General features: G+C 45.6%; 1 protein-coding gene and 1 pseudogene across 1 annotated transcript in view; both read right to left on the bottom strand.

The window, feature by feature from the left end:
* The window catches only part of LOC119271438 (kinesin-like protein KIN-7K, chloroplastic), a 14938-nt gene extending 13947 nt beyond the window's left edge, over positions 1-991 (bottom strand). The window contains exons 1-2 of the mRNA XM_037553273.1: positions 446-991; positions 229-326 (exon numbers count right to left, since the gene is read on the bottom strand). Coding sequence (XP_037409170.1) covers positions 229-326; positions 446-765 — 418 coding nt within the window. The 5' untranslated portion in view covers positions 766-991. The remainder of the gene's footprint in view (positions 1-228; positions 327-445) is intronic.
* A 3707-nt stretch (positions 992-4698) lies between these two features.
* Positions 4699-8186, bottom strand: LOC119353062 (annotated as a pseudogene).
* Between the last annotated feature and the right edge of the window lie 8957 nt (positions 8187-17143).

The following is a 17143-nucleotide window of genomic DNA, read 5'->3' as shown; positions in this document are numbered from 1 at the left end:
GTGACTATGTGTAAACATGCATATTTCACCAATGTACCCTGGAGAAAGAATTGCATTCAATAGCCGAACCGATATCATCCTCAAAATTTGCATGAAGAATCCAAGCCCCCAAATCACAGATAGCTCACAACTACTAGTCAGGTACCTAACTTGCCAAATCACCAATCCCACAACCTACATTGCCAAATCCCAAATAAACCGACGGAGCAACAAAGCGTAGCTGCTTACCATAACCATAAGCCGATGGCTGGACGTAGTCACACCGCACAAGCCGATCCCCGTCGGGATACCACGTGATCTCGTCGCCGCGCTGGATCTCCCGTTCGCTGCAACCACATCGAATCCAGCTCAAATCAGTCGGAATACTGGCGACCGCGCCCCGGCACAAGCCCATGGCAACAGCGCCCGCAGGCAGATCCCCGCAGCCCCCCTCCCAGATCCCCACCTGAGTGGCCGGAAGCGGATGGTGACGGAGATGCTGTCGCCTGATCGGGAGGTGTCCTCAATGACGAGCTCGTCCGCGCTAGGGAACGGCACCGGAGCAGGAGGCGGCGGCGGGGCGGGGGCGGACCGGCGCCCGGGGGTGGTGGACCTGGAGCCCTCGCCGCCGCCGTACGAGGAGACGGAGGAGGAGGAGCGGGGGATGAGCCGCCCGGCCATGTAGGAGCTGGAGGAGGAGGAGGAGGTCGGCGGGCGGCGGCTCCCCGCGGAGAAGGGCGAGCTGCTCCGCCTCGACGAGGACGACGAGGACGGCCGCGACGACATCGCGGATCTCGCACGCACGCACGCGGCGGTGGGGCGCGGCGCGGCGCGGGACGGGGGGAGCGAGGCGGAGGTGGGGGGAAGGTATCCGAAGGTCAGAGGCTTCACATGGCCTGCTCCATTCAATCCAAAAGAGAAGGGAGGCCGCTGCGTCGCGAGATTTTAAAAGCGAGACGCCACGCCGCAGAAGAAGCAGCAGAAGCAGCACGGGAGGAAGGCGGAGGAGGCTGCACTGCTACTACCCCTTGCTCGACGCAGGAGCGTAGGTGGGGACCACGTTGACCACGTGGCGGCGCAGTTACACTGAGCTGCCGGGGTAGTACGCCCGCGCGGCCCACCCGTCGGTCGGCGGCGGTGATTTGAAATGGGGAGGACGGTGAGCCGGGTTGCGTGTGGCGGGCGGGAATAACTGCGGCGTGTTTCGCTTTCTGCGGGAGTTTTTATTGCTCTCGGGGTCGGGGTCTCGGGGAGGGGCCAGGGCCCAGGGGAAAGGGAAGCGGTGGCCGGTGGGAGGAGGGAAGAAGGCAGCGGGCGTGAGGTGGGGAAAAAAAAACTGAGGTGCGGTGGTGAAACGGGTGGTGGCAGCGTGCGGCTTTCCTGGAGGCGCACGCGATCTGCTGCCACTGCGGCAACTGAGCGCTGAGAGTAAATTGCACAGAAATACCATAATTGGGGCATTGGAAGCAAATTGGTACCAAGATTGGTAATTTTTACATGTCAGTACCAAGATTGGGGCGAGCCGTTGCAAAAAAGACTAAAAGTGTGTTTTATACGTATTGACAGAAAAGCTGACCGGTTGGGCCCGCCCGTCAGGCGACACGCTGGCCAGTGCGCGCTGACTGGGCGCTGACTGGGACGAGGCCGGCTCCCGTTTAGGGCGCGGCTGGTGCGGTCGAGCCACACCCCCGCTCACTCCCCCCGCTCTGCTCTGCTTTCTTCTTCCTTCTCTCTGCCTCGCCGTCGGCTGCGCCCGCCCCCGCCGGACGCCACACGACGCTGCCGCAGCCATGGTTTTTGAAGACGAGAGCAGCGACGAGAACTCAAGCCTCCCGTACATGCACTCCGAAACCTCCACCGATGGGCTCAATCAGGTCAGTTACTCCATTGGAGCTAGGGTTAGGGCTAGGTTTAGGAAAATTTTGGGATTTTTCTGTCTAGGTGGTCTTTGCTGTGAGGATTTCGTTTGATTTGCTTTGTCCTCGTCCTCTGCACATGATGCTAACTTGGATTTTGCTTGGGCAGGTGCCTTTCTCTCTTCAAGACCCGGATTACAATGGTCTTGAGCTAGATCTGATAGTGTTGTGCGAGAAGCATGGGAAGCCATCAGAGAGGCTTGTTGCATTTGAAGGAACAATGACTGGGAGAAGGTTCTTAGCATGTGCAGAGCCGGTAATTTTCTTGCCTTATTGATTATGCACAGGATATGTTCATTGGAAGTCACATAGTCTTGTTTGCCAATTGTTATTCAGTTATGTGATTGGTAATTTTGTTAGTCATATATGTCATACTGTAGTGCTCATTGTAGGAATGGTGAATATTATGGTCAGTAGAGTGCATTTAGGCTAAATATAGGCTCAAGCATGCTCTGTTGTGTGCACATGAATGCTCTGTTGTATGCAATGTTGCTTAGTACTCACATTAGCCATTAGCTGATGTGTGACTCTTAATAAGTAAATGTTGCTTACTGCTGATAGTAGGTACTGTTATTAGCTAGTTTGTTCCTGCAGGCTAATGTAGTGTATTTAGCTAGGCTAATGTAGGATTCCATTATATTAATGGCCAATTGTAAGTTGGTTATTATGCAAAGTTGAATGTAGTGTTACTCTGCTAATTATATACTGATCACCCTCTTGCTTAGCACATGGATGTGCAAATTCAGTGTTGGTCAGTACCAACATTAGCTACTGGCATGAACTAACTGTTGCTTACTACTATTAGTAGTTGTATTGTACTAAATTTTGCCTTGTTATTTTTCCAGGAAGGTCAGAATTGTGGGTTTGTTCAGTGGGTTGATGAGCAGTGACCCCCAACAATGGAGAATGCATTGCTGAAGCTTTGGTCAATGGTTGAAGAGAGCAAGTCTGCTAGGGTGGATGATAATCTTCAAAGTTCTTTAACTATTCACCATTTGACAGAAGAAAATAAGAAGCTGGATGCACAATATGACAAGTTAGTGAAAGATGTGCATCAACTTGTGGACTTTCAGCAGGATAGGGTTGTGGATTTCAGTTATCTGCAGTCAACTGTCATATATCAGCACCAATGCAGAGCTGAATTGGTGGCTGGTATGAATGCAAAAATGGCAAAGAAAGATGCAGCTCTAGAGAAGCTTCAACAGAAGTTTGAAATCCTGTGCAACCTGACAAGTGCTCAAGCAACTGCCATCCAAAACCTCAAGTTGAAGAAGATGAAAGAGAAGCAATTGAGGATTGAGGCTCAAGAGAATTTGGAGCTGAAGAATGCAGAGTTCACAAAGTTTGAGGAGAAGCTCACCCAAGAGAAGCTAGAGTTGAAGTTCCAGGTTGCTGATCTGCTGAAGCTTAAGGAAAACCATAAAGAAGAGCTCATGAAGGCAGAGGAGAAGCTGAAGGAGAAGATCAAGGGGATCCAGGCCATCTTGGAGAACTGAACAAGATGAATTAAGATTAGTGGGCATTGCAGACCTTTTGGGAAGGATGGTTGTGCAATGGCCTAGTAACTTAGAATTATGGTAGTGTAATGTATGGTTTTAGAACTAATTGTGAACTCTGGCTGTTTATGTACCTACTAATATGCTATTCATCCTTTTGTGAGAAAAGGATGGATTGTGCATTTGAACTCCACTATGTAATGTGAACAATGGTTGTGTATTCCTATAATGTGTTGAACTCCAGTTAGTATCATTTGCTTATGTTAGACTGAAAATGATGGTTAAATGCATTTGAGGAATAGTTACATATGTTAGAGTGATGCTTAAATGCTTAAATGCATTTGCAAAAGGAATAGTTTTAGGTGGTTCCGTCGACCCCGAGACACCCTAGACCCTAGTTGATGGCTTTAGGTGGTTCCGTCGACCCCGAGCCACCAAAACCCAAAATGATGGCTTTAGGTGGTTCCGTCAACCCCGAGACACCCTAGACCCTAGTTGATGGCTTTAGGTGGTTCCGTCGACCCCGAGCCACCAAAACATAGACAACATAAAAAGGACCATTTTGAGCATAGACAACATATCAATAATAAAAAGAACCATTTTTATCATAACAACATATCAATCATAAAAAGAACCATCCAAGCTTGCATAATCAATAACTCCAGCATATCAAGATAGTCCATTCCAGGCATTCACTCATAAGTTGCATCCACATCAACAAAAGCCATATATGGCATTGATTCTTAAAGTACACCACCAAAGCAAAGATGACATTGTACACCACCACATGAAGTATCTAGTTACCACTTGCATAGAAGTACCTCCCCCATCCAGTATGTCTACCACCAGCACCTCTCCCAGCAACAGATGTGGAGGGAGCAGTAGATGTGGAGGGACCAGATTGGGCAGAGAATGCACCTCTCCCTCTCCCAACACCTCTTGCAGCACCTGGTGCAGCACCTCTCACAGCACCTCTTCCAGCAGCTTGAGCTGCTGCAGCACCTCTCCCAGCTCCTCTCCCAGCTCCTCTCCCAGCTGTTGGTGTTGTTGTAGGAGCTGCATGAGAGGTTGTTGTTGCTGGTGTAGTAGCAGCACCACCACCATTGGAATTCCTTGCAAGAGGCTTGCATAAACAAGAAGGAAAATGAGTAAGTACTTAAAAAAATGGAATGTACAAGAAGGAAAACCACTTATAAGAGGATTACCACATGTTTGTTCTTCCTCAAAGCCAGCTCAGGCTTCAACTGCTTGAGGCAGCTTGTGTACCTATGTCCTTGCGGTCCACAATTGCCACATGTTATAGTCCCCATTCTTGATGTGTCCTTAGGCTTTGGAACTTCAAATTTCCCCTTGATCCTCTTCTCTTTCTTTCTTCCTCTCTTCACTTTAAATGCAGGTGGGTCAATGTCTGGACCAGGGGTCTTTGTCCAGTCATGCTCACCAGGAACTGGATAGATCATTGGTTCATAAGCTGCCACATAAAATTCTTTCTTGAAGAACTTGCTGACATAATCCTCTGGTTTTCTTTTGCCCTTGTTGATTGCTGAGATGGCATGGTTACATGGGATGCCACTGAGGTCCCATTTTCTGCACCCACATGTGTGCACTTGCAAGTCAACAGCATGGGTTTGCTGCCCACTTGTAACCTGCCACAAGTTCACACCAGCTTGAATTGGTTTGCAATATTTGGCCCTCTCCTTCTCAACCTCTAGCTTCTCACTATAATGGGGTGTTATGTCCCATCTAGCTGTCTTTGCACTCTCCCTATTCCTATGCCACCTCATCATTTGTTTATCCTTTATTCCATCACACATTGTCCTAATTGGTCTCTTCCTAACATCTAGGACATACTTGTTGAACACCTCAGACAAATTGTTAACTACAAGGTCAGTCTTGCAGTTTGTGTCAAATGCATGCCTTGCCCATGTTTTCTTGGGTATTTGACAAAGCCACTCCCAAGCTTCCTGACATTCAGCTCTAAGGTCATTCATTGCAATGTTAAATTTGTGTTCACTATATGCATAGGCAGCATTATCCATACACTTCTTCAGATCTTCCCCCCTAAACCCAGCATTTTGGAAATTTGCATAGATATGCCTAAGGCAGAACCTTTGGTTGCACTTAGGAAAGACAGCATTCACTGCATTTAGTAGGCCCTGGGACACACAATTAAACTAGCTAAGCTACTATCTAGCACAAAACAACCATATAGGAACAAGGACATAAGATGCAAGCACATACCTTTTGTCTATCTGACATTATTGTATATGGACCAAACTGTCCCTCTTCTCCTCCTAGGCAGATTTTAAGCTGGTGTAGAAACCAACACCAGTTAGGTGTGTCCTCTTGCCCAACAATACCAAATGCTAGTGGGTATATATTGTTGTTGCCATCTCTACCAGTGGCAGCAAGTAGTTGAGCACCAGTAGTTAACTTAATGAAGCACCCATCAACACCTGAATGAGCAAGCAAATTCAATATTTAAAACATTCAAATGCATTTCAAGATGAAACAATATGTAACTAATGCACAAGGTGAACAAACTAACCAATGAATGGTCTGCACCCCTTGAGAAACCCCTCCCTTGCTCCATTGATGCAATAGAACATAGCATGGAATCTTGGACCTGGATGGGGGATTTTTTCAGTGGGTGTTGGAGTTACAGTAGTGACTACTACTCTACTCCCAGGGTTTGTATCCATCACTGTCTAAGCATAGTCTTTCAACCTAGGGTATTGCTTCTTGTGGTCTCCTAGCACAGCATCAATAGCTATGTTCTTTGCTCTATATGCCATTGACTTGGGCACATCCACACCATACTTCTCCATGCAAGCATCAATCAAAGTCTGAATGCCAGTTGTTAGATCAGATCTGAACAGTGACTCATACTTCTGTGCAAGACACTTGGCACTTACCCTTGTTGTCTCTGTACTAGTAGGGCAAGTGTGCTTAATTCTCATCTTCTTAATTACAAAAGTAGTTTCACCTTTTATAACTGCTGCCACCATAAAGAAGTTGCAATTTTTTTGGTTGCATTCTACAATTATTCTTTGATCTGAGTTCCTATGATATCTGAAGTTTCTTTCTTGAGTGATGTGTAGGTTCAACAAAGCCTCTCTGAATTGATGTTGATCCAAGAAACACATGTGTAGACATAATTGCTCATGTGGTGCATCCATTTTCTCATTGTACCATTTTCTAGGAGGCCTCTGCTTTGCCCTGCTTTTCCTTTTCTTTGGCAGCACAAATGACAATGGCTCAAAACCATCATCATCATCCTCCTTCAACAATCCTTTCTCTTCTTCATCAGATGAAGGTTTGAAATCAGGTTCCTCCTCTGATACTACACTTGAATGTGACCTTGTTGTAGGCCCTCTCCTAACTGGAAGCTTCTGTTTCTTCTTCTTCTTCTCTTCATGTACAATTACAGTTTCTACATACTGTGAAACAACTTTGTCATCTTCATCCATTTGAAAAGGTTCCTCAACCTCTGTGTCACCCTCATAATGCACAACTTCTTCCTCCTCAGATTTTTCATCATCTGTTTCTTCCTCTTCCATTTCATCATACTCTTTCTGTTTCTTTCCCTCAGCCATCTCTATGTCATCAGCATCACCCATATAAAAAGGTGGTACATCAATGTCCTCTTCACCTTCACAATCAGAACCACCACTGCCAACATATCCCTCTTCTTCTTCTATTTCCATAACAGCTTTCATTTTTCCTTTTACATTCTTGCTCTCTTGTGTGCAAAGACCAGTACCATGAGCTACACTGTAGCTACTACTCTGACTTTCAAATGCAACTCCTTCTTCATTAACAGCATAGATGGGTGCCTCACTGAGATCATATAACACAGGCTCTTCATACACAACAGTGGATAATTCTTGCCTCTCAAACTGGCTGCAAGGAGGTGGACATGCCCTCACTAGCAAATTTAAGACCTTAGACTCCTCAACCTGCTTCTTTACTAATTGCAACTCAGCATTACACTCTACCACCTCCAATCCTTTCTCCCCTAATTGTGGATTCTCAATGTGAAACAGCAGATCATATTCACTAAATCCTTGGGTTTCCATCACTGCAATCATATTCAGGTATGTTACATCTGAACTGCAGAGCTTCAACTCAAACATTTCTGAAGCATCAAAATAGAACCTAACATCCAAAATGTCATCATACAAACTGCAAAATGAAATAACAGAAAAATGGTTAATAAACAATTTTACTTAACAGATAGGCTAACATATAAACAAAGCTTTGTTTAAGTTAACATATAATTTGGACTCTGCTCTAGTTAGGAATTTTTTAAGTTAACATATAAACAAAGCTTTGCTTAAGTTAACATATAAACAAAGCTTTGTTTAAGTTAACTAATGGTGCTCTAACAATTTGGACTAAGAAATAACAATGTAATCCACTAATGCTGCTCTGCTCTGCTCTAGTTAGGACTCATGTAATCCAATATACTTCTCTGCTCTACTTAGGAACTAGCAATTAGAGTGCTAAACATGCAGACAGTAAACCAGGCAGTAAACCCTAACCCTAATCCCCAATTTCAGTTTGCAAAGATGGAACAATGGAACACTTACAGAACACCACCGATGCCATGAGTCCACTGATGGGCGGTGCTAGGGTTGGCCAACCAAATTCGCGCCATCTTCAGCCTCTGCTCCATCGACAATGCCGGCTCCGCAAAATCTTCGTCCTCGCTACTGTACTCCGAGCTGGAGTAGCAACCACTCCCATCGAGGCCTAAGCGGGGGAGGTCGCCTGCCGGAGTAGCCGAGGCCATCGTCGCCTAGGGCACAGCAGCCGCGGGGGAGAGGAGGGCGCGAGGGACGAGCAGCCGCGGTGGAGGTGACAGCGCCTAAGCAGTTCGATCCATGACTACGATGGCATGGTGTGGCGGGCGGCGGGGCGGGCGGGGAGGCAGCCGCCGGCGAGGAGGAGAAGGAAGAGGGCAGAGCGGGGTCGGGGTGTGGCTCGACCGCACCAGCCGCGCCCTAAACGGTGCGAGCCGGCCTTGTCCCAGTCAGCGCCCAGTCAGCGCGCGGGCACGCGCGCACTGGCCAGCGTGTCGCCTGACGGGCGGGCCAACCGGTCAGCTTTTCTGTCAATACGTATAAAACACACTTTTAGTCTTTTTTGCAATGGCTCGCCCCAATCTTGGTACTGACATGTAAAAATTACCAATCTGCTTCCAATGCCCCAATTGTGGTACTTCTGTGCAATTTACTCGAGCGCTGACGCTGGGGAGCTGGTTGGTGTGGTGTGGTCACCAGCTTTGCTTGGTCTGTTGTTATTGGGTTTTTTTTCTTTTGCCGGGATCCTTTGGACTTTTTAAAACCCAAGGTTTTGTTGTTCTCGAGATGGGATTTGAAATACGAATTTGAACCTACAAAAGAGATCGCCGCTCGTCTGAAGTACCGACTACCGAATGTTTGGCACAAAAGCTAGAAACATGAAGACTTCAGAATTTTGGACTTTGCGGGCAAACGTCTCGTTTACCGTTGGATTGAGGCACGAATCTTGAGCATGGGAGATCAGCCACGACACCAAATAAATTTGTTCGTTCATGAAAAAAGACAAACGCCGCGAACACCCCCACTCCCCTGTCTTCCCAGGGTTTTTTTTTCTCTTTCCCTGCTCCTCCATTCCCCCCGCATCGTGGCGAGATGAGCAGATCAGACGGATCCCGAGCATTTCTCCGAAGTGGGTGGTGGCGCGCGTCATGGCTCAACTCCAGGGACACGCAATGCGGGCGAGGAGATGCTCGTTCGCGCACTTTTGATGTGTGGCCTGTTGCACAGTGACAATGGGGTGGGGGCGAGGGCGGCAGCGGATTCCAGCGGTGTGGTGTTGCGCCGCGTCTGATGTCGGGGAACGCAACAGAGGTCGGTGGCATGGTGTGTGGATATGGTAGTCCGAGGAAAAGAGGTTGCTCGTGGGGAGCTGTGGCGTGAATTGACGCGTGAGGTGCGACGATGGTGTGGCGGCGTTGAGTAGAGGATGGCGGCACAGGGTGCGTGTTGGGATCTACGGTAGGGTGCATCAACTGCAAATTGAAAATTCCTACCCACAGAACATCCAGGAACACGCTACATGAGATGGATCACAGATCCTAAAGCCCAAAGTCCGTTCGACCTGGATCCGAGTTCGAGTAAGATCACATCTGACTCGTGGAGTCGGATCAGGCCTCACAGGTTCCTTCTCTTAAGCGCGTGACCCCTTAGGCTCAAGTTGGCTTGGTTGCAGGTCGGATCATCTCTGACCTGTTGGGTTTCGTAGTAATTTCAAAAAAATTCCTACGCTCACGCAAGATCATAGTGATGCATAGCAAAAATAGGGGAGAGTATGATCTATGTACCTTATAGATCGACAACGGAAGCGTTTGGTTGATGTAGTCGTACGTCTTCACGGCCCGACCGATCAAGCACCGAAACTACGGCACCTCCGAGTTCTAGCACACGTTCAGCTCGATGACGATCCCCGGACTCCGATCCAACAAAATGTCGGGGAAGAGTTCCGTCAGCACGACGGCGTGGTGACGATCTTGATGTACTACTGCAGCAGGGCTTCGCCTAAACTCCGCTACAATATTATCAAGGACTATGGTGGAAGGGGGCACCGCACACGGCTAAGAATATGATCACGTGGATCAACTTGTGTGTTTCTGGGGTGCCCCTGCCTCCGTATATAAAGGACTAAAGGGGGGTGCGGCCGGCCTAGGAGAGGCGCGCCAGGAGAGTCCTACTCCCTCTAGGAGTAGGATCCCCCCCCCCAATCCTAGTTGGAATAGGATTCGCGGAGGGGGGAAGAGAGAGAGGGTGGCCGGCCCCCCTCTCCTTGTCCTATTCGGACCAAGGGAGGGGAGGGGCGTGCAGCCCACTTTGGGCAGCCCCTTCTCTTTTCCACTAAGGCCCACTATGGCCCATCTAGCTCCCGGGGGGTTCCGGTAACCTCCCGGTACTCCGGTAAAATCCCGATTTCACCCGGAACACTTTCGATATCCAAACATAGGCTTCCAATATATCAATCTTTATGTCTCGACCATTTCGAGACTCCTCGTCATGTCCGTGATCTCATATGGGACTCCGAACAAACTTCGGTACATCAAAATGCATAAACTCATAATATAACTATCATCGTAACCTTAAGCGTGCGGACCCTACGGGTTCGAGAACAATGTAGACATGACCGAGACATGTCTCCGGTCAATAACCAATAGCGGAACCTGGATGCTCATATTGGCTCCTACATATTCTACGAAGATCTTTATCGGTCAGACCGCATAACAACATACGTTGTTCCCTTTGTCATCGGTATGTTACTTGCCCGAGATTCGATCGTCGGTATCCAATACCTAGTTCAATCTCGTTACCGGTAAGTCTCTTTACTCGTTCCGTAATACATCATCTCGCAACTAACTCATTAGCTGCAATGCTTGCAAGGCTTAAGTGATGTGCATTACCGAGAGGGCCCAGAGATACCTCTCCGACAATCGGAGTGACAAATCCTAATCTCGAAATACGCCAACCCAACATGTACCTTTGGAGACACCTGTAGAGCTCCATTATAATCACCCAGTTACGTTGTGACGTTTGGTAGCACACAAAGTGTTGCTCTGGCAAACGGGAGTTGCATAATCTCATAGTCATAGGAACATGTATAAGTCATGAAGAAAGCAATAGCAACATACTAAACGATCGGGTGCTAAGCTAATGGAATGGGTCATGTCAATCAGATCATTCATCTAATGATGTGATCCCGTTAATCAAATAACAACTCTTTGTCCATGGTTAGGAAACATAACCATCTTTGATTAACGAGCTAGTCAAGTAGAGGCATACTAGTGACACTCTGTTTGTCTATGTATTCACACATGTAGTATGTTTCCGGTTAATACAATTCTAGCATGAATAATAAACATTTATCATGAAATAAGGAAATAAACAATAACTTTATTATTGCCTCTAGGGCATATTTCCTTCAGTCTCCCACTTGCACTAGAGTCAATAATCTAGTTCACATCGCTATGTGATTAACACCAATAGTTCACATCTTTATGTGATTGGTTCACATCTCCATGTGACTAACACCCAAAGGGTTTACTAGATTCAATAGTCTAGTTCACATCGCTATGTGATTAACACCCAAAGAGTGATCATGTTTTGCTTGTGAGAGAAATTGAGTCAACGGGCCTGCCATATTCAGATCCGTATGTATTTTGCAAAATTCTATGTCTACAATGCTCTGCACAGAGCTACTCTAGCTAATTGCTCCCACTTTCAATATGTATCCAGATTGAGACTTAGAATCATCTGGATTAGTGTCAAAAACTTGCATCGACGTAACCCTTTACGATGAACCTTTTTGTCACGTCCATAATCGAGAAACATATCCTTATTTCACTAAGGATAATTCTGACCGCTGTCCAGTGATCTACTCCTAGATCACTATTGTACTCCCTTGCCAAATCAGTGCAGGGTATACAATAGATCTGGTACACAGCATGACATACTTTATAGAACCTATGGCCAAGGCATAGGGAATGACTTTCATTCTCTTTCTATCTTCTGCCGTGGTCGGGCTTTGAGTCTTACTCAACTTCACACCTTGTAATACAGGCAAGAACTCTTTCTTTGACTGCTCCATTTTGAACTACTTCAAAATCTTGTCAAGGTATGTACTCATTGAAAAAACTTATCAAGCGTCTTGATCTATCTCTATAGATCTTGAAGCTCAATATGTAAGCAGCTTTACCGAAGTCTTTCTTTGAAAAACTCCTTTCAAACACTCCTTTATGCTTTATAGAATAATTCTACATTATTTCCGATCAACAATATGTCATTCACATATACTTATCAGAAATGCTGTAGTGCTCCCACTCACTTTCTTGTAAATACAGGCTTCACCGCAAGTCTGTATAAAACTATATGCTTTGATCAACTCATCAAAGCGTATATTCCAACTCCGAGATGCTTGCACCAGTCCATAGATGGATCACTGGAGTTTGCACATTTTGTTAGCACCTTTCGGATTGAAAAAACCTTCTGGTTGCATCATATACAACTCTTCTTTAATAAATCCATTAAGGAATGCGGTTTTGTTCATCCATTTGCCAGATTTCATAAAATGCGGCAATTACTAACATGATTCGGATAGACTCTAGCATAGATACGAGTGAGAAATTCTCATCGTAGTCAACACCTTGAACTTGTCGAAAACCTTTTGCGACAATTCTAGCTTTGTAGATAGTAACACTACTATCAGCGTCCGTCTTCCTCTTGAAGATCCATTTATTCTCAATTGCTTGCTGATCATCGGGCAAGTCAACCAAAGTCCAAACTTTGTTCTCATACATGGATCATATCTCAGATTTCATGGCCTCAAACCATTTCGCAGAATCTGGGTTCATCATCGCTTCCTCATAGTTCGCAAGTTCGTCATGGTCTAGTAACATGACTTCCAGAACAGGATTACCGTACCACTCTGGTGCGGATCTCACTCTGGTTTACCTACGAGATTCGGTAGTAACTTGATCTGAAGTTACATGATCATCATCATTAGCTTCCTCACTAATTGGTGTAGTAGTCACAAGAACATATTTTTGTGATGAACTACTTTCTAATAAGGGAGAAGGTACAATTACCTTATCAAGTCTTCTACTTTCCTCCCACTCACTTCTTTCGAGAGAAACTCCTTCTCTGGAAAGGATCCATTCTTAGCAACGAATGTCTTGCCTTCAGATCTGTGATAGAAGTTGTACCCAACAGTTTCCTTTGGGTATCCTATGAAGACGCACTTCTCCGATTTGGGTTTGAGCTTATCAGGTTGAAACTTTTTCACATAAGCATTGCAACCTCAAACTTTTAAGAAACGACAGCTTAGGTTTCTTGCCAAACCATAGTTCACACGGTGTCGTCTCAACGGATTTAGATGGTGCCCTATTTAACGTGAATGCAGCTGTCTCTAATGCATAACCCCAAAACGATAGTGGTAGATCGGTAAGAGACATCATAGATCGCACTATATCTAATAAAGTACGGTTATGACGTTCGGACACACCATTACACTATGGTGTTCCAGGTGGCGTGAGTAGTGAAACTATTTCACATTGTTTTAATTGAAGGCCAAACTCGTAACTCAAATACTCTTCTCTACGATCAGATCATAGAAACTTTATTTTCTTTTTACAATGATTTTTCACTTCACTCTGAAATTCTTTGAACTTTTCAAATGTTTCAGACTTATGTTTCATCAAGTAGATATACTCATATCTGCTCAAATCATCTGTGAAGATCAGAAAATAATGATACCTGTCGCGAGCCTCAATATTCATCGGACCACATACATCAGTATGTATGATTTCCAATAAGTCAGTTGCTCGCTCCGGAGAATGGAGTCTTAGTCATCTTGCCCATGAGGCATGGTTCGCAAGCATCAAGTGATTCATAATCAAGTGATTCCAAAATCCCATCAGCATGGAGTTTCTTCATGCGCTTTACACCAATATGACCTAAACGGCAGTGCTACAAATAAGTTGCACTATCATTATTAACTTTGCATCTTTTGGTTTCAATATCATGATTATGTGTATCAATATGATCGAGATCCAACGAACTATTTTCATTGGGTGTGTAACCATATAAGGTTTTATTCATGTAAACAGAACAACAATTTATTCTCTTACTTAAATGAATGACCATATTACAATAAACATGATCAAATCATATTGATGCTTAACGCAAACACCAAATAACACTTATTCAGGTTCAACACTAATCCCGAAAGTATAGGGAGTGTGCGATGATGATCATATCAATCTTGGAACCACTTCCAACACACATCGTCACTTCACCCTTAACTAGTCTCTGTTTATTCTGCAACTCCTGTTTCGAGTTACTAATCTTAGCAACTGAACTAGTATCAAATACTGAGGGTTGCTATAAACACTAGTAAAGTACACATCAATAACATGTATATCAAATATACTTATGTTCACTTTGCCATTCTTTTTATCTGCCAATCACTTGGGGTAGTTCCGCTTCCAGTGACCAGTCCCTTTGCAGTAGAAACACTTAGTCTCAGGCTTAGGACCAGACTTGGGCTTCTTCACTTGAGCGGAAACTTGCTTGTTGTTCCTCTTGAAGTTCCCCTTCTTCCCTCTGCCCTTTTCTTGAAACTAGTGGTCTTGTCTACCATCAACAATTGATGTTTTTCTCGATTTCTACCTTCGTCAATTTCCGCATTACGAAGAGCTTGGGAATCGTTTCCGTTATCCCTTGCATATCATAGTTCATCACGAAGTTCTACTAACTTGGTGATGGTGACTAGAGAATTCTGTCAATCACTATCTTATCTGGAAGATTAACTCCCACTTGATTCAAGCGATTGTAGTACTCAGACAATCTGGGCACATGCTCACTAGTTGAGCGATTCTCCTCCATCTTTTAGCTATAGAAATTGTTGGAGACTTCATATCTCTCAACTCGGGTATTTGCTTGAAATATTAACTTCAACTCCTGGAACATCTCATATGCTCCATGACGTTCAAAACGTCTTTGAAGTCCCGATTCTAAGCCATTAAGCATGGTGCACTAAACTATTAAGTAGTCATCATATTGAGCTAGCCAAACGTTCATAACGTCTGCATCTGCTCCTGCAATAGGTCCGTCACCTAGCGGTGCATCAAGGACATAATTCTTCTGTGCAGCAATGAGGATAAACCTCAGATCACGGATCCAATCCGCATCATTGCTACTAACATCTTTCAACACAATTTTTCTCTAGGAACATATCAAAATAAACATATGAAAGCAACAACGCGAGCTATTGATCTACAACATAAATATGCTAATACTACTAGGACTAAGTTCATGATAAATTAAAGTTCAATTAATCATATTACTTAAGAACTCCCACTTAGATAGATATCCCTCTAATCCTCTAAGTGATCACGTGATCCAAATCAACTAAACCATAACCGATCATCACGTGAAATGGAGTAGTTTCATTGGTGAACATCACTATGTTGATCATATCTACTATATGATTCACGCTCGACCTTTCGGTCTCCGTGTTCCGAGGCCATAACTGCATATGCTTGGCTCGTCAAGTATAACCTGAGTATTCCGCGTGTGCAACTGTTTTGCACCCGTTGTATTTGAACGTAGAGCCTATCACACCCGATCATCACGTGGTGTCTCAGCACGAAGAACTTTCGCAACGGTGCATACTCAGGGAGAACACTTCTTGATAATTTAGTGAGAGATCATCTTATAATGCTACCGTCAATCAAAGCAAGATAAGATGCATAAAAGATAAACATCACATGCAATCAATATAAGTGATATGATATGGCCATTATCATCTTGTGCCTGTGATCTCCATCTCCGAAGCATCGTCATGATCACCATCGTCACCGGTGCGACACCTTGATCTCCATCGTAGCATCGTTGTAGTCTCGCCAATCTTATGCTTCCACGACTATCGCTACCGCTTAGTGATAAAGTAAAGCATTACAACGCGATTGCATTGCATACAATAAAGCGACAACCATATGGCTCCTGCCAGTTGCCGATAACTCGGTTACAAAACATGATCATCTCATACAATAAAATTCAGCATCATGTCTTGACCATATCACATCACAACATGCCCTGCAAAAACAAGTTAGACGTCCTCTACTTTGTTGTTGCAAGTTTTACGTGGCTGCTACGGGCTTAAGCAAGAACCAATCTTACCTACGCATCAAAACCACAACGATAGTTTGTCAAGTTGGTGATGTTTTAACCTTCACAAGGATCGGGCGTAGCCACACTCGGTTCAACTAAAGTTGGAGAAACTGTCACCCGCAAGCCACCTATGTGCAAAGCACGTCGGGAGAACCGGTCTCGCGTAAGCGTACGCGTAATGTCGGTCCGGGCTGCTTCATCCAACAATACCGCCGAACCAAAGTATGACATGCTGGTAAGCAGTATGACTTATATCGCCCACAACTCACTTGTGTTCTACTCGTGCATATAACATCAATACATAAAACCTAGTCTCGGATGCCACTGTTCGGTTTCGTAGTAATTTCAGAAAAATTCCTACGCTCACGCAAGATCATAGTGATGCATAGCAACGAGAGGGGAGAGTATGATCTATGTACCTTATAGATCGACAACGGAAGCGTTTGGTTGATGTAGTCGTACGTCTTCACGGCCCGACCGATCAAGCACCGAAACTACGGCACCTCCGAGTTCTAGCACACGTTCAGCTCGATGACGATCCCCGGACTCCGATCCAGCAAAGTGTCGGGGAAGAGTTCCGTCAGCACGATGGCATGGTGACGATCTTGATGTACTACTGCAGCAGGGCTTCGCCTAAACTCCGCTACAATATTATCAAGGACTATGGTGGAAGGGGGCACCGCACACGGCTAAGAATATGATCACGTGGATCAACTTGTGTGTTTCTGGGGTGCCCCTGCCTCCGTATATAAAGGACTAAAGGGGGGGTGCGGCCGACCTAGGAGAGGCGCGCCAGGAGAGTCCTACTCCCTCTGGGAGTAGGATTCCCCCCCCCCCCAATCCTAGTTGGAATAGGATTCGCGGAGGGGGGAAGAGAGAGAGGGTGGCCGGCCCCCTCTCCTTGTCCTATTCGGACCAAGGGAGGGGAGGGGCGCGCAACCCACTTTGGGCAGCCCCTTCTCTTTTCCACTAAGGCCCACTATGGCCCATCTAGCTCCCGGGGGGTTCCAGT

This window comes from Triticum dicoccoides, chromosome 1A (assembly GCF_002162155.2).
Source record: "Triticum dicoccoides isolate Atlit2015 ecotype Zavitan chromosome 1A, WEW_v2.0, whole genome shotgun sequence".
NCBI lineage: Eukaryota > Viridiplantae > Streptophyta > Magnoliopsida > Poales > Poaceae > Triticum > Triticum dicoccoides.
This window is presented reverse-complemented; position numbering and strand designations above follow the sequence as displayed.